Source organism: Haplochromis burtoni, unplaced genomic scaffold (assembly GCF_018398535.1).
Source record: "Haplochromis burtoni strain Fernald_Lab_line unplaced genomic scaffold, NCSU_Asbu1 Contig_351, whole genome shotgun sequence".
Taxonomy (NCBI): domain Eukaryota; kingdom Metazoa; phylum Chordata; class Actinopteri; order Cichliformes; family Cichlidae; genus Haplochromis; species Haplochromis burtoni.
The window spans coordinates 445,707-464,706 of NW_024582712.1; the positions used below are offsets into that span (position 1 = coordinate 445,707).

General features: G+C 39.6%; 1 protein-coding gene across 1 annotated transcript; it reads left to right on the plus strand.

The window, feature by feature from the left end:
* The first annotated feature begins 5,057 nt into the window (after window positions 1-5,057).
* ica1 (islet cell autoantigen 1) lies at window positions 5,058-17,417 on the plus strand. The gene is made up of 13 exons (XM_005942849.3): window positions 5,058-5,251; window positions 7,649-7,678; window positions 7,799-7,970; window positions 10,606-10,678; window positions 10,823-10,946; window positions 11,551-11,749; window positions 12,590-12,715; window positions 12,895-12,993; window positions 13,088-13,188; window positions 13,805-13,851; window positions 14,379-14,609; window positions 17,009-17,089; window positions 17,227-17,417. Exons 2-13 carry the CDS (start codon window positions 7,662-7,664, stop codon window positions 17,346-17,348), a joined length of 1,392 nt encoding a protein of 463 aa, XP_005942911.1. The 5' UTR covers window positions 5,058-5,251; window positions 7,649-7,661; the 3' UTR covers window positions 17,349-17,417.
* Window positions 17,418-19,000: the final 1,583 nt, after the last annotated feature.

Here is a 19,000-nt window from a genome sequence, read left to right on the forward strand (position 1 = left end):
CTCTTGGCGCACCTGTCACTCAACACAGCCACGCCTCTAACTTTAAACCTTAACAAAATGAAGGGTATAGAAGGTGGTGTTCAGATCCCTGTTGTCTGGGAAAACAGTGTTGTCCACCTCAGTGTATCAAGTAATATGCACTAAGAGCTCATTTAAAAGCACAAAACAATATATATATATATGATGTTACAGCAGAAAGCACTAGCTTGCACTTGCATGCGTCCCTCGTGCAGTTAAAATAATCCACAAGAGACCACTTTGCAGGTCACAGGTTTAACTCACAGGACTCTCTGGCTCGTTGCCACCGTACACAGTACGACTCCACAGCTAGTTAGAGCTGTGGAGCCTGTATTAAAGTAAGGGTACAAAGAAACAAATAGAAAAATACTAATTTAACCATAAAATATTAAACTAAAATTAAACATCTCATTATGCTTAGTTTATCCATTAGGATTCAAAACCAAAAGATATTACCAACAATAATACTTTCAGTAGAGTATGAAAACATATCAAAAATGTATTTACAGATATAATCAGACTGCATTTTGTTAACTTCTTGACCTCGTAGTTGAATCGTTTCCTCCAACGCAGCCACCATTATGTTGGTCATTGATTTTCATGGAAGCACAAGCTCTGTCCGCAATTAAACTCATTAAACTGAGTTCAACCAATTTTCTGGTGGTTTGGTCCTGCCTTGTTAAATAATTTTTTTTTTAAAAACGCTGGAACAGCTCTGTTTGTCTCCCTCATATTTTTACCTATGTGGTGAGAAAAGAAAATGGAAAAAGGTTCAGAGCAAAGAAACACTTTCATAAAGAGAAAATACCAAATGTGAATGTGAGATTACTTTTATTGTTCTCGTTTGCTGCAAGACAAAGTCCCCAAGCTAATAAACAGGTTTAAGCACAGCAGACTAACAAAGCATTAGAGTGTAGCCTAGAGGAGGAAAACCCCACTGGTCCTTCAGCTACAACAGCTGAACTTTACATATTACTCGCTCATGCAGATTACCGAATCAAGGAACTACACTTATTTACGCTTTTTAATAAGGCACCAAAGCCTCAGAGGAAATTCTTTATTGAGACGACTGCTAGAAAAGCCGTGGAGCTGCTGAGTCCCAGAACGGCACCTATATTTTCAGTAAATAATGTCTTCTGGGCTGGTATGGTATGCATAAAACAGTTAGCGGCGCATGTGGACCAACTTAAGTTGTGTGCAAGCATATCTTGGAAATAAAACACCTTGCAAAAAAGATCCCTTTACTCGGCGTGTTTCAGAGAAGGAACTATCTGTGGTATATAACTTATTTTTAAATCTAACTTCCTCCACTTCTCCCACATTCATTGAGACATGTCATCCATCTATCTGGGCCTCCGGCTGCAGTAGTTCCTCGGCCATGAGTGGCTGCTGCAGCGGGGCTGTATTTCAGCATGTTGAAGTGCATGGAGAATTCCCATGAAGGGTAAGGGATTATGGATTTTGGCCTCTAAGCTGCCTGGATGCCCAGTGAGGATGTCTCTGAGCGTAGTAATCTTCAAACACCACGCAGAGTGATGAGTGGGCACTGAGGAGTTCTACTCAGGATCTAAATGTGTTCCAGCAAGTTACTGGTGAGAGAGAGAGAGAGATAGAAGAAAGAGAGAGAGAGAGGAGGAGAGAGAAAACACCATTTGGTGCAGAAATGGAAAGGATCGACTCAGTGGCTCCTTCAGGCAAGAGACACTTTTGATCCTGTGACCGGTTTTGAGCTATAGTCTGTGTCGAAAACTCGTGCAGAGCAAGGGATCATATTGGAGTGGTGCAAATGTAAATGTCATGGTTCCCCATCACCACACATAAGCGCAGATGGAAAAAGCCAATTGGGCAATTTTTGGGGTCAGGTCGGGCACTCTCAGGGGGTGGCAAACCTTCATAATGAGGCCAGTCACAAGTCTGGTTTAGTCTGTGTCCCAGAAAAAAATAAGGGGATCAGTATGTTGGCTATTCTGGCGTTAGTTGATGCAGAGCTGATGATAGCGGAGTATGAAAGACACTGCTTGTTAATACAAAGGAAAATCTCTCAAATGAAGCACAGTGCAGAGTTAAGAGTAAGGAAATGTCAGAGAAAATCAATAGTCTCTGATCAATATCGGAGAGGAATTCCTCTGATTGAATTAGACCCCCAACAGCATCACTTAATTGTTTTCCTGTCTTATTTAAGTGAAGTCAAATTGCTTTAAAACCATCTTGGACCTGAAGATAAGATTGTGAGCGCAGGAAGACAATCAGATGGGTTGAAGGACATGGGGCTTTATGGAGATTACATCCTCCCCTTAAGAGACCCCCTATCCATCTGCTCATATCAAAAGACTTTGGGATGATGTCTCAGGTATGGTTTGGGAAGGATGCCAAGGCACAGTAATGAAATTCCTTTACAAAATCAGATGGTATTCTAACATTAACGAAAGGAGCTGAATAGCCCAACAAACACAACATGGATGTATCCAGGATGAAATCAGGCTCCATTGTGCACAAAGTGACCTCGGGGCGTCGAAGGATCAAAGGGCTCAATATTCCCTGGGTGATAATCAAATTAAGCTGTACATAAAGCACACCTTCCAAATATAGATCCATAACGTACTGTTTAAATGTACCTCACGGTGCCTGATCGGTGAAATCGACTGAGCCGTATGCTGCTCACACACTGCTTGTGACTGTGCAGCACAAATACTGTCCAAGGCGACAAACAGGTACATCAATTTGGAGCATGACAAGAAATTCCCTTTAGGTGACAACAAAACGTACATGCTATTAGATCAGCTGCAGTATACTGTGATGAAATAAATTGAAGCCAACAGATGAAAGCTCGGGGCCCCAAAACAGGAGAGAGAAGACTATTAAAGGTGCAGCTCCACTGCTTTGTGTTGCACTGCCATCCTTTGGGCACACAGAGAACTAAACATCAGCAGTTATTTTGAGAGCAGACTGGTGAAGGTCTGCACAAGACTGTAGACAGAAGAAAAGTGGACGCGTGTGCATGTAAAGCAAATAAAGATAACGCATATTAAACACATTAGTTTATATGCAGGTAAAGCTGATCGATTCCCATTTGTTCCTTTTTTAAATCCTCCTTGCATCCAGCAAGGTTTTAGGGTTCAGGTTAGGTTCATGTCTTTTCAGGTTTTAAATGATTTTCACCTGTCCGCATGGCCCAAATGGGGAAAAACTGCAAGGTCAAATGAATAAGACTTCACTTGAAATGTAATATCCTCTAACCTCTATTTGCCTGTTTAGTATGTGGCTAAGAAAGTGCTGAAAGTGCTCTCTGTGTAGAAGTATTTACTTGCATAAGCTTTTCAAGTGAAGTATTGATGTGTTTGCGTTTTACTTAAAGGCAAAGTTTGCCAAATTTACATATTTCCCCCCTGTCCCCTAGTGCTTTTTATTCATCTAAATTGTTTTGGTATAAGTGGTGCTCCATTTTTACAGATATCAGCTCCAGAGATGCCTGCCTTTGCTTCAATATTATGGAACCAGATGGTGCTCGCCTTCTGATGTTCAAACCACCAAAATAAATAAATAAAAAGTTACAAATTAAAAACTCAGCCGCAATAAGTTTACATCCTTTTAAAACCTTGCTCTCTGTTTAATACTTACTGATAGTACAGCGCAGAGGACAGGGAAGCAGGGAAATGACATGCAGGAGATGGTCTGAGGCAGACTCAGGACACTGCAATAGCTTTCAGGATATGGGATGCCAGCTCATCCTGGTGAGCTATAGCAATGGTGGCTTTGACTTCACCCACCTGCTAATCAAAGTGCAACCAATCATGAAGAAAGATGGTTTACCTGACCACAATCTGGAGCCACAGAGAATGTTCTGATTGGTGTAGGAAGATGTCATTGTTATTGTGTGTTTGAGTGTCAGATTTAGCTTTTTCCATTTAATTCATGCACACAATAAAGTGTGCATGAATTAGTCAGAAATCAGAATACATCACTACCATATGTCTGAACAGCTCTAAGATCAGGATTTGATATAGCTGTCTGGGTGCTTTGGGTGTAGGTAGCCAATATCTTCACTGTTAGGAAGACAGTGGGTGACCACCATTGACCCTGTTCATTACCCTCACCAGAGGTGTTATAGAGCACTCCTGTAATATCTCTGTTTATTTTCCAGTTTTGCTCTGTTCATTATTTGCACATCTTAATCTGTTTGGTTTTTTTAGTCCTGCGTTATGGGGTGAGGTGTTTGAGTACTAAGTGAATCCACCAGAACTCTATGCAAGCATATGGAGAAACATGCAAACCCCACCTGCCTTTGAACTGTCCTGCTGTGAGGCAGCAGATCTAACCACAATTTCTATGTAGATATTTGTGGGATTTGTAAACTAGGAAGAATTTTATTCATGTGAAGTAATAATGGGCTGGATTTATACAGCGCTTTTCAAGGCACCCAAAGCGCTTTACACTATTCATTCACACACTGGTGGAGGCAAACTACGGTTGTAGCCACAGCTGCCCTGGGGCAGACTGCCATATCGCACCATCGGCCCCTCTGGGCAACACCAGTAGGCAGTAGGGTAAAGTGTCTTGCCCAAGGACACAACGACCAGGACAGAGACCAGGGATCGAACCGGCGACCTTCCGGTTACAGATGCGCTTCCCAACCCCCTGAGCCACAGTCGCCCCATATTGTGTAGTACAACCTGACTACACAATAAAATGTGCAACAGTGTGTTCCCATATGTTCAAATACAGTGTTTCCAGTCTTCCTGTGTCCAGATTGTTATTTGCCCTTATTTTTGCAACATTTAAGTAATTTTCTACTTTAATTTTTCTAAGAATAGAGTTATTCCTTTGTGCTAATAATTACTAAGCCTGCAAAAATTTGCCATTTTGTCCACTGCTCTAAATGTAGAACACATTAGAGGGGGTAATATGAAACGTCCACTGTGTGTGTGTGTCCTCCGTCAGCTGCTCTCCGTCATTATTTTCTAGTCAACAGACATCTGCCCACTTTGCACACTAACGTGGGGCAGTGGCTGAATGCAGCGCGGGAGAGGGGAGGAGGAGGAGGAGGGGGCGAAGTCTGGATGACGTCAGCGGTGTTTCGTGCACGCGGACAATGAGCTGTGGCGAAGAAGCAGCTGTGTGTACATACAGTAGCTGTATACAGTACATCAGGGCCTGTCAGCCAGGCAGAGCTGCTGTGTGTGTGGCGATGGGGAGGAAATAAAGCGGCTCTTCTACATGTCACCGACGCGGAAAGGTATGTGTGGAACAAACTGTTTCATGTTGCTATGCTCTCGGTTTTATTGTGATATGTATCGGTTATATTTAAAGGATGAGGCGGGGGGGAGCTGCTGGGTTTCCGCACAGTGCGCTTTCTTTCTGCCAGTGCGGATTTGCTGAATAAACCGCTCAGTTTACATCAGGACGTAAATGAGCATACGTTTACCTGTTTAGAGGTATAGATTATTTGCAGGGTCTTTCTATAAACACTGTTACTACCGGGGAAGGCAAACGACAGCAACGCATCATCCATTTGTTTTAAACGAGTCGTGACGCGCGCGCGCTCTTTGCAGGATATGGTGATTATTTATTAATTTCTTCACGGTGATGATGCACAGCAGGCGAGGCGCTCACTGGAAACAGGTGGTGCTCCTCTGCCATGTTTAGAACGGGCACAGATAACTAAATCCCACTCCCGGCGATGATTAAACAAAGCTGGTAGAAATATAAATAAGCCAAGTCCTCGGGCACGTCTTATTATCCAGCATAGAAGTCATGATGATCCACCAACAAGGTCGAGTCTCTCCAGGGTCCAGGGTCTGAATCCATTTTTTCCGTCAACTTTTACTGAAGCTTCAGAGAAATGCAATTTATAATTGTATCTTTCATATGTCATTTGTACAACGTCGGTTAATTTCAAAATAAATAACTTCAGTATAACAACTTCATCTATCCCCCTTTTTTTTCCCAAGTTAGGGTGTAGGGTTGGTGGTTGGAGCCTTTCACAGCAGATGTAAAGTGTAAATGTGGTGTGCACTCTGAACAGAGCACAGGTCTTGATAAATATTGTTTATTAAGTAGTCAACGACCTGCAGTCATTTTCCAAAGAAGCTGAAAATAAGAGTTAGGATTGGGGAAATTATCAGAGGTAAAACCTTAATAGCTGAATATGAGCTAAATTCAACATTTCAACATTATGCACTACACACTGTATATAAATGCCACTTGTTTTGCACATATTCAACTCTGTATATTTTTATATATTTTATTTATTATTATTATTATTATTTTTTTACTATTTAATTTGTAAAATGTGTATACACACACACACACACACACACACACACACACAGGAAAATGTTTAGTATACACATCCAGAAATGCATACACTATTATATATTGTACATATATTTATTAGTTTCAGATGTAGCCATTCTTGTATTTGCTGGTTTGTGTTGTTGTGTTTGCACATTTCTGTTGCTTGTGGGCTCGCACACAAGAATTTCACTCGCATGTGCTGTGCCAGTGTGCCTGCACATGCGATGTGACAATAAAAGTGATTTGATTTTGATTTGATTTGATTAAATTAATTAATTTTTGAAACACTGTATAAAAGTGAAAAAGAACTTACTGCATGTAAAAGTTAAAGATTATGTTTTTTGGTGTTAAGGGGTAGTTTTTGGAGGGTTTTCTTTTTTGGCTGTCATTTTGTACAAATTCAGAGGTTCTCTCACACTATTTTAAAAAAATAGCCAAGTTAAATTTCGATGAAATAAATGTCAGCACAGAACTGGCATATTGTTTGGTTGGTTGTCTTTCAATGATAGATTTTTATTGTCACTTTGCATTCTTGTACAACAAACGTTAAAGAATAAAAAGAATAAAGAGGACATATGAGCTACTAAATTCCCTTCTGCTAAGTTGTTTGAGATGGATAATGCAATTGTGAATAAATAAATAATAAGTGAATAAATTATAAATTCAGAATTCCACTGTATTTTCTTTTATTGCCCACCTCACTGGCTCTACGCTCCAGTATCTGAAAAACCCTGAAGTGATCCACGGTCACTTTCTCATAATAGTTTGGTACATTTTTGTAAATGTCAGGTCCTCCTAAAAAAAGTGCCCAACAATAACATTTAACAACATTCCTAGGACAAAATAACATTTTCACTCCACAGTCATCATGGTAACAAATGAAAAAAAATAGTGTTATCACTCATATTAACCATCAACTTTTTATTACACTCACTCAGAATAGGATTGAAAGGCGATGGAGAAAGTCTATTCCTCACTCTAACACTAATGCATTATTTCGAATATGATTTTATTTTTTAATCAAACTGTATTTATATATATATATATATATATATCTTTCAAAATATTAGTTATTGTCAATACTGGTATAAGGCAACACCCTTACCTTATACTATCATTGCAGACATGTAAAAGTTTGGCTTTATCAAAGCTGTGAAGAAAATGCCGATTTTGTTAAGCGCAGATGTATTCTCTAATGCATTAGAAATACAAGGTGTTATCATATAAGACAGAATATAAGGTGACTAAGGCATTATATGGAGTCAATGGTAAAAAAGAAAAAGTTCAAACCAACGGCCACATCAATACTGATTCAAGTACTTTATTTACCCCTCAGGTAATCTAAGAAAATGGAGGGAGGAAACTTGTAAGTATATCTTTGTGGACATAATTTCACATAAATCAATAAGTTCTCCAAAGATTTTATAAAGTTCTTTCCAAGAGAGGGAGCAGTCACAGCACTGCGCCATTCTTTGTGTCATTGCAGTGGTTACTCCCGAGACTATCTTGATCGCTTCATCCAAAGCCAAGACTCATCTGTGGTAAACAAGTTCCAGCAGAAATACTGGAAAACCAAGCAGACTCTCATCAAGGTCACCGGGAAGAAGGAGGACGAGCATGTGGTCGCCTCAGACGCAGATCTGGATGCCAAGCTGGAGGTGAGCAGGAGTATTAAACGGTTTGGCCTTATAGTTTAAGAGCATGCTCAGTGACAGCCAAGTTTTGGCTCCTGTACTCCTCTGTCACACCACAGAAACATCAAGAAAGCTGAAGGTACCCTCCCTCAGGCAGGCTGCACAGACTAAAATGGCTTTTTGATTTACACTATGCCAGAAATTGCTCGAGGCTTAAATGTTTTATTAGGTTGCTCGACCCCCCTCCCCCTCGTCTGGCATCCATTACTGGAGCGAGGAGAACTTAATTCATGAAATCAATACTTGATAAACATCCAGCATTAATCTAGGCCATGCCCCTGATAAACATCTCAATTTTAGACTGTATATAAAAGATGGGCGGAGCTTCCAGGTCTATAAAGTGAAGTCAGTGGAGAAGCGCATTAAACTTGCAGATTTTTTTTCTAATGGTCAGGTGACTCCTGTGGGCGCAAACAGACTAATGACCCTCAAAAAAAAAAACACGTATTTAATCATTTAGTTAGATTAGTTTATGTTCCTATTTTATATTACCATGCCCAACTAAACATCAGCTGTTCTTTGGGTAAATTTATTTTTATAACCTATTCATTTGGATACCAGTAACAGTTAAAGTTAGGAGGACTGACAGATGTACAGACACAGGCAGCTGTAGCCAACAGCTGTCTGCTACACCTCCACTAATGCAACTCACTGAACCTCTTTTTTTGTCTTTTGAATTATTTTTATTACAAATATGTAAGAAATAATGTGCCGGGTTGTGAGGTGCAGAATGTCCATAACAAATTTGAGTTTCAGTTTTTGAATAGTTTATTTACACCACTGCTGAAAGGTTTGAGGTCAGAATTTCTTGTTTTTTTCTTTTCTTTTGTTTTAAATGCAAACCTATCAAACACATGAATTGGAAAAAATGAATATTTAGGGCAGTAAGGGTTTGAAATAAGATTTCTAATCTGAAAAAACAATTTTGTATTTTAAATTCTGTTTTCAGGTAATTTTAAGAAATTTCACTCTATGCTTCCTCCAACTAGTTTGGTTTGATGGTACAATGGCCATCAATGCTTGGCCACTTGATTATTGACAGGTTACTAGCCGACTGCTTCTTCTCCAGTTTTGCTTGGTATGGAGTCACGATTATTGGCCTGTTGGAAGAAACTGGGGAAAATGGTGCTGCAAAATTAAGTAGTCTTTTTTGTTCAAGGTTCTTTTTATTTTGTAGAACTCTCAGAGTTTCCCACCACAAAGTGTCTCCATAAGAGTTTTCCACCATGCTTGGCATCAAGCACTCCGCCAGCTCATTTTCTCCACATCTCAAAGATGTTTTTGTCTTTTTAATCTGTCTGCTCCTTTCAACTTGCTACAGTTCAACGCCAAATAAAGATCTAAACATCTCAAATATCATGAAAGCAAACGGGATCACAATCCAGTTCCACAGTAAAGACTTAAAATACAAAAAAAAAAAAAAAAACTGCTTCTAATTTCTGCAGGATTTTTTGTGAAAAAAGTAAAGAGTACCAGAGATTTTGATTTGATGGGCATTTGCATACAATACAGTCAAGTTGTAACACCAATGAATCTAGGATTGAGACTGGGGAGTGCTGGCCACTCCATTATAGTCAGAACGTAGCTGTCTGAGTGCTCTCTCTAAATAGTTCTTGCACAGTTTGAATTTGTGGTTTAGGTCTCCTGATGTAAAAAGAAATTGGCTCCAATTGAACAATATCCACAGGCCACAGCACTGACTTTTCTTATTCCAGGGTCCTTTTACCCAGACCTCCAAGATTACCACCACCAGAAGGTGTCATAAAGCTCCAGTGTCTTTCCATTTGTCCCACACCTCACAAATACTCTTTGTGGCCCAAATACCTCCAATCTTCTTCCATCCACGATCTATGTTGTCTATGTATGTTTCATCTCAGCGTTTTCCTTTTCTCAGCCAGACTTGGATATGACTTTCTCCTATGCAACTATGCCAACAAATACAGAAGTAAACCTTTCACTGTTGGAAGAAACTGAGTTTCGCAGGTATTTAGTGAAGCTGCTGGTTAAGATCCCGAGAAGCATCCGTTTCTCAGACAAGAGACTCTGATGGACTTGTCCACTTGCTCAGTTGTGCATTGGCGTGTCCACCTTTTCTTTCTATTGTTGTTGGAGTAATTTTGTGCTGTTCTATGAAGGGAAAAGTATGTACTGTTGTAAGAGAAAAAGTTATTTGGCAATTTCATTAATAGAATAATATTAATTTCTGAGAAGAATAAAGAGTCTGAAAAGACACTTTTCCCTTTTCTATTATTATTTTCCTTGTTTTGACACAATAAATGAACTCAGAAAAGCTGATGCTTTGGAAACTCAACTAGCTAAATTAATTGCATCTTTAATCATCGGAACAGCTTTCAGCTGTGCTAACATAATTGGAAAAGAGATTTTTAAATGATCAATTAGCCTTTTACCATGATAAACTTGCATTAGGTAACACAATGAAACACAGAAGTGTTGTCTGCTGAAAACAGACTTCGGCCTGTGTAGATGGTTCATTTAAAATCATTAGGGATTTATCATTGGCAATTCCATTAATCATTAATCATCAATTACAACGTTTCATTTGACTAGGTGTTTATGCTGATATTGTTTTGTTATGCAGGTCTTCCACTCGATTCAGAGAACATGCATGGAGCTTTTGAAGGTCATTGAGCAGTATCAGAGGAGGATCTGCCGTAAGTTCAAATATAATTGTTAAATCATTTTGAGTACAACGAATCTACTGATTGAGTTTAAGACTTCTAGAATGTCAACCAAAACAAACACATTCTTAAGATATTAATATCCATCCAGAGTGATTTCTCTCTCTTACTGTTCAGTCCTTTCCCAAGAAGAGAATGAGCTGGGTCGTTTCCTGCGCTCCCAGGGCTCTCAGGATAAAACCAGAGCTGGAAAGATCATGCAAGCCACAGGAAAAGCTCTCTGCTTCTCATCACAGCAGAGGTAGGGGACACGGATCAATGTACAGTCTGCCACATCCTTAAAATAAATCACATGCTGGACTAGAAAATAGCTTCAAGTAAAGGTCAGCCAACTGTATCACCCCAAATCCACAAAAAGGATGGAGAGTCATATCAGGAATGTTCATCAGGAGCAATAAAATAGCTGCCCTAACAGAGCAGATGACAGGGTTACTACACAGCATAGGTACTCTCACTCTACTGAAAACAGGGATTTCATTTACGTGTCCGAATCTGTGTGTCAGTCTGACAGTAGTGGTGATAATTATTATTAATATGACTTAGTAAATTATATTGTTTAGATTTTGTAAGATCAGCGGCAGCGTGAACGTCATGTTGACGATTTTGGTTTTGCCAGTATTTCTATTTTTTTTTCCCCCCATTGCTCATCTTTTGATTCTTGAGTTCACCATTTGCATTTCCAAGATCATTTAAAGCTTTTCGTCCTGGAGCTGAGATACTTTTCAGTGCAGCTGAATAAATCAGCAGACTAATCTGCAGCGTAGACAAGACATGACAAATTTTCCACATGATGATCCAAGCCACATGCAGCACCTTAATACGGAGTTTAATACGACACCCTGCAGATTGGCTCTGAGGAACCCGCTGTGCCGTTTGTACCAGGAGGTGGAAACGTTCCGTTATCGTGCCATCTCAGACACGTGGCTGACAGTGAATCGAATGGAGCAGTCAAGGACTGAGTACCGTGGAGCGCTGCTTTGGATGAAGGACGTATCTCAGGAGCTCGACCCAGATACACATAAACAGATGGAGAAATTCAGAAAGGTTTGTTTTGTTCTTTTCAGAGCACAGCAATGAAGAGATTAACAATCTTTTTCATAGCAGAAAGAAAAGCTTACATACTAGCACAAATAATGCCTGCATTCTCTTTAGTTTTGCCCATCTCAGGGCTCAGGCATACGTGATAGTTCAAAGTGACACTTCAGGGTTTAAGCTGCACCTCCTGTGACAATTCATAATGTCTATATACCAGTAAGTCGCAACTGCATATAATCCAATTAATTGTTCTTTTGTTAATTTAATGGGTACTTCTCAGACTGCAACCCCACTGTTGATATGATGAAGTGCTGCTCCCGCCTAGAGCAACATAAAAACAGTAATATCAGAGCCCTGCCAACGCAGTCTGTGGGAAATTGGCAAAAATATTATGACTTCCACAAATTCAATTTCTTCCTTTGCCGCAGGGCCTGCAGCAATCATTAATTAATCTGTCAATTTTTTTTGATTAAATGTTTAGTCTTAAAAATAAATGTCAGAAACACTGGAAAATGTCCATCATCAGCTTATAGTGCTTCGTCTGGTTCATATTTATATTCTGTTTTAGTGGGACAACAGTTTAAAACCCTAAAACATGTAGTTATTTCAACATGGTCTACAAATGCCATTTTACTAATCAATTCAGCATTAACAACACAACAGACCAAAAAGCAAGAAAACATGTTATAAAACCTGACACCAGAGGGCAGAACATACCCATAGATGGTGGTCCGCCTGCAAGAACCCAGCACTTTTTACAGTTACGTGAACAAGAACTCGACTGTTTGCATTTTCCTTGTGTGTCATATAATACTAGGTGGGGAGCATTTTACATATATTCTCTCTCAGGTTCAGGCTCAGGTGCGCACAACCAAAACGAGCTTTGACAAACTGAAGAATGACGTCTGCCAGAAAGTGGACCTGCTGGGAGCGAGCCGCTGCAACCTCCTCTCTCACGTCTTAACCACATATCAGGTACGCCTCACAAGTCCCAGCTGTCTGCGTACACTCCACCGAGCTTAAATATGGTGTTTTCAATGGCTCTGCCACATGTGGCTTAGTCAGCAGGTCTAAACTATCACCCGCTGGGGTGAATTACTACTTTTACCTTGAGCAGCTGAGCGTGTAACTTGTTTCTTGTGTGCGTGTCTTAGACAACACTTTTGCACTTCTGGGAGAAAACATCCCACACCATGGCAGCCATCCATGAGAGCTTCAAGGGCTGTCAGCATTATGAGTTCTCTACAATTAAGGTCTGAAAGAGTCTCAGTAATAACAGTACTAAATGCTGACACTGGAGACATGTAATGACAATAAGCGATGATTTTGTTCCAATTATTGTTCCAGACTTTACAAGACCCTGTGGACAAACTGGCTAAAAAGAAGGGGAAAAATAAAGTCAAGGCAGAAACAGAAGAAGCAAAGAAAGAAGAAACCACAGACGACCAGTGAGCTTCAAGAAATATCTATTGTTATGCAAGAAAACCAAACGCGTACGAAAAACAGTGAAAATGTCGAGTACATGTATGGGCAATGTTCAGTCTGAACAGAGACAAAGAATTTCTGCAAGCCAGCTGTAGGTCAGCCTGACTCATCCCCGAGGCATCAACTAAGGCTGTTTTCTTAAAGCCACTGGTATGTCTCGTTTACGCAGACTGTTTCCTTAGGCGGCGGTGTGTGATGCAACAGGTTATGGCATTAGTGTGAAATGGGTGTAACTCCAAGCCCATCAGGATTATGGTTGTGAATGGGTGTACTTTAACCTAAACCACAATTATTCCCTAACCTAACCAAGCAGTTTTTAGGTCCTACACCCAACCAGCAAAAAACAAAACAAGCTACCACGCCATGACTTCCTAGCTGACAGCGCCATGGATTCAACATCCTAACACATACTTTTAGGTCTCTAAAAACAGAGTCAATGTCTCCTGATTGGTGCCAATGACAAAAGGACAGGTAGCACCTGAGAAAAACTGATCTATTGAAGGCCCACTGGGATGAGGACACACTGTGTATGTCACCTATGAACAAAATGCTATAAGCTTAATTTCTGTTTCTTTACAGACTCATCTCTCTTGTAAATGAAAACACCAGCGACAAGGCGAGAGAAGGTAAAAGATGTAAAACTTGAAGATTTAATTGTGTTTTTAAATTGCATTTTAGGTTGAAAATAATAACTGACTTCATTGTTAAATAATCTGATTATATGGAAAATAACAAAACTAAGAACAAATGGGACCTATTATCAATTCTGGCACCAATTTTTCTACAGTTCAGGGTTACAGCAAGGATGGAGCACTTGTTAGAAGCAGAGGGTGACCTGAAGGCCCAGCGTAAAGATGTAGTGCAAGATGAGCAAGGATTATTTTGAACTGTGAATCATGCAAAGCCACATCAGTACAGTCAGTGAATTCAAATGTGGAGGTGGAAATAAGTGTAAATGGTCCCCTCAGTGATTTGAGTCCATAGTGAATGGCAAAGCAAACTAAGGAAAGGAAAGCTGTCTTGAATCTAGATAATTATAATTAAAATTAATGTGAAAATTTAAACACTGTGTGGGGGAAAAAAAGAAAAAGAAAAAAAAAGAAGATAAAATCGTCCAAACATTTTTAAATTAACACTTTTTGTTGCTTCCCAGAGTCGGAGGGAGAGGAGACAGACAGCATGGCCTTACTGAATGAGATCCTGGGAGGTTTGTCTGTGGATGAGGGGGATTTTTCTCAGGAGTGGACAGAAGTGTTTGGAGAGACTGAGGAAGGAACAAGTGCTGCATCCACCAGACCAACAGAGGCCCAGGACAAGGAAAACTTCTTTCTACCATCACAGCTTTTGGACCAGAGTTTGAATAATCTGCAGTCTTCCATCTCAGGTCAGTGTGTGTGTGTGTGTGTGTGTGTGTGTGTGTGTGTGTGTGTGTGTGTGTGTAGTGTGCTACTATACAAGAGTGAACCAGAAAATTGGTAAGTTGGTCCAAGGAAGCTCTTTAGTAATCAAAAGAATAGACCATTTGGATTTTGCACCATTAGACCGATTCTCTCACCATGACCACCATGCAGAACCTGGAAAAATTAGCCACCATTAACCACCAATTAGCCATAATTTATTTTAATTACACATTAAGGAGAGATGCATATTCCTAAAAACTAATAAACAGTTTTTCTTTGAATCAGTGCATTAGCAAAATCACCAAAAGGCAGAGTTAAAATGAGCTGCTTTTTCCTCCCCAATGGTTTCCACACAGGCAAAAGAGTGGCTTTAAAAGGATTTATCAAATCCACATCTGTCAAAGTAATAGTAGAAGGCTGTTAAAATACAGCAATTAGATTTCCTTACCCGTAGGTAATTGCCAACTACTTTCAATCTCCTCTTGGCTTGGATTCTCATCTGGTATTGTTAACTTGGTTTTGTGAATTTCCAGCTTTAAAGGTTGCAAGCTGCACACTTCTATAAAACTGCTTATAGTTTGACTGCATTTCCGAGGCACATATAAGAATCCGGCAATTCAGTGTTAATCATTAAAGTGCAATAGGTCAGACAAAATGATTTAGTGAGTGATTTACTGTAGCATGACTGAGATTTAACTCATGAGTCACAGCACATTACTGTGGGAATATTCCCACAATCCCAAAACAATCATTGAGACAGAAAAGTCCTATAAAGATATGCAAGATGGGCGAGGTCAAGGAGAAACAAATGATATCAAGAGAGACAAACTTGTGAGTGACTTTTGGAAATGTACTGAGGCCTCAGTCTCTTCCTATGAAAAGCCGTTAAACATGCATTTTCTACTTTTAACTGGTACGACAGATTGAACCCCAAATTAACGGAACACGAAACTGTAAACACCAACAATAATTAGACCCAGCGTTGGTAGAAATATAAAATCGTTATAAAGCAAATGAGCAGTAGTCAATCTGTGCAAACAGAAGTGCTGCAGGGGCTGACTTGAAATGCAAAACTGCTTCTTACAGTTTACAGGGAAACAGAGCATGCCTCTTTTCTTTTTCTCCTCTCAAATGTTGGCATGAGGCTTATCACACACACACTTAATATGGCATACATATCAAATTAGGCCTTCAGTAAATTTTGTGCATCTGCAGAGTGACTTCCAAAGCACAAGCCCATTGAAAGCTGTCTGTCTCCACTGCAGAGCTAACATCAGAGCTCTTTTGCAGTCATATTCAGAGTGCATGATCAGGCTGTGAAACTGGTAGAAATGTGGAAAAAAATCCTTTATTTTGCTTCTAAACATGGTTACTTGTTCTTATTATTAAATACTGCATGCTGTAACTAGCACTCATTCTCAAGGCTTGTAAAACAAGTTGCTGTGGGTTATCTGTAAGATTATGGCATGACCTTGACAACCTTGTACTAAACAGAAAGCATTTTTAGGGGATTTTGGTTAAAGGTCACTGTTTAAATTAAAAATTGCACAGGATCAGCAGCCAAACTGTATTTAAAGAAAACACAAAGTTTGATGAATTTTGCCTATGATAAAGGTTTTAAGTTGTACTTTTACCAACATCCTTGTTATTGCTGGACTCTGCCATAGGTTAAAATTCAGTACGTCTCTCTTGTCTTCTAGAATAGAATAGCCCTTTATTGTCATTGTGTACAATGACAGTAAAGGGCTATTATATTCTAGAGCATGTTGGATTGAAGCAATAGTGGTGAAAGAGGTCAGCCCTTCAAGAGGCAGACAAGCCAACAGAAAGCAGAGCAGACTGATCCAAAAGAAGTCACAGAACTCCGGATGGAGTCCAAACTGGCAAATCAAAACTAAAACGGCTCATCTTCAAAGGAAGGAGAAAAAAAAATCCAAATATTCCCAAGAGCCAAGCAATTTCAGATCCAGGCAGTAGGACTTAAAAGGCAAGGTCAGGGTGCAACTGTAAAATCTACGAAGTACTTCAGCTTATTCAAAAGTTCTGCTGAAGGTGAAACAACAATACACAATTAAAAACAAATTCTCCATTTGGTTAAGTAAGAAATGTACAGCACACTTCCCCGTTCTCTCCAGAGCCATGAAGTGCTGCTACATGTTGCATTTTCAAGACACGGAAAAGAATGGAAACCAAATAAATATGTCTGAAACAAGACGATTTCTGTTTTGTATTCACAAAATGTTTGCAATGCAGTAAATGTTTTGATTTTCTGTGGGACGAGTCATCAGCTGTGTGCGATGGAGTGTAATGACTCGTGTTGGATCGTGCTTTTGCACAGTAACAGTTTCCTAGTGAGTAACCCGAATCTATGCTTCCTCTTCAGATTGGGCCCCACATTCTGCCACTCAAGCAACTGAGCACTCATCTGAAGCCAAACAGAGCACTCCAAAGCCAGCAGAGAGAGGTAGGCCTGGGCAATATAAGTCAAGACATTAGAAAGACATTAGAAAATAAGAATGAAATGGATAAACTAGAAAGCCAACGCCAAACCGTCACGCTGACTTTTCTTAGTGATATTTACCTCGTCAAATCTTTTTACAGAGGCAGAAGGGACATCCAAAGATCTCTCAGCGTGGTTCAACCTGTTTGCCGACTTGGACCCCCTCTCCAATCCCGACGCGATCGGCAAAACCAACACAGAGCACGAACTTCACAATGCATAGTTGTTCTTCTGCATCACATTTTACCCTTGTAAGGGGTACAGTAAAATAAGTTTAAAAACAGAAAACACACAAAAAAAAGAAGCCTGATCTGACTTGCAGAGGCCTCATGCAAGAATAATTTGTGCAGTTTCATATTTTCTTTCTAAAGTGGAACATGACAGGGTGTCTCAGGTAGACAGGCAGATTGTCTAGTTTCCTTAACCTCCTAGGACCTGGCGTCCACATATGTGGACATCACATTTTGGGTTATTTAGACCTAAATACTCAATTTTGCTCTACAAGCGCCTGATACCCACTTACGAGGACATTATACTGCTACTGTTTTATCAAAGTTTTAAACAAATATCCTCATATGCGGCTCTTATTTTTTCTTAAAAACAAAAATAAGGTAAAAAAAAATAAAAATAAAAAAATCTGGTAATTCTTTGTTTTTACATTCATTGGGCCCCAACACGCCCAAATATCAAAGAAAAATTAAAAATGCATGTTGTGGAAGAGCTCGGGTCTTAGGAGGTTAATATGAATTAGTAACCATTTAAAAAAAATATTTAACAAAAATTTACTTCACTAATTCACTGTGGCATCACTTGCAAATTTACCATGTTTCCTGGTTGCATGTATCGGCATATTATGACTACGTAGTTCTTAAATTCAGTTTACTGAGAAAGCTCACTCCAAAAGCTGACTCAAGGCGTCCACGGTCACTTACTGTTGAATAGCCTGTGAGGACAGGCCGCTGACAAATATAGTAGTAATATTTTGCCTAACAACCTTTTGGGGTTTTTCCATGGAAAATAAAAGCCATCCGCACAATGAGCATGACAGACAGCCCATTTTGGAGCCACGCAAGAGGTGTTTTCAACTTAATCTTAGAAGGAAATACGACTAGAGACTGATTTAGAAGAACACCACAAATGTTCTTGCATAATGCCCAGTGTCATAACTGAACAACTAAAATAGGATATGTATGATTATAACTTCAGGAAGATGAGGTTTCTTTTAAAATTGAAAATTAAAATATTTTTAGAGAAAAAGTTGATACGAGGCCAAACTACAAGGCCATAACATAAAAATGTTTTTAATAACTACAACAATATTGTGGTTTTATTTTGTTAAATAATTGCCAGTTTAAATAATGAGCTCAGAATGTGTGTAGATCTATGTTAGCCCTGCAAAAAGCCTACATAAGTGTATAGAAAGGTTGAGATATCCCTAATATGGCTCTCAGGCACACAGCACTGGCTGCGAGCGCTGAATCACCAACTGTTAAACCCTTCTCTTTGCAAATGGCCACCAATCAGGAAAAATCTGGCTTAAAGCTAAAGTTGAATGGCTTGTGTTCAGACAGTAGCTGACCTGAAGGACTGCACCAAGGACCGTTATACATAAGAAATACTCTGAGTGCTAAGCTAGTCCAAAGTTAAAAATATGGAAGTGGCGATGAGCACAAGTCCCTTTAAATCAGGCTGTAACCACAAATGAGCAGATTTATTTCATGTTGGCAGTACTACGCTTCTGTCAGAGCCCCATGAACTATTACCAGCTTTGTCATGAAAGAAAAATGTAAACATTAAATTATTTTAGCAGGGATACCTCAGTACGAGTTTGGAACAAAACGCCTTTAACAGTAGCTGCCTTGGAAATCTCTCTCA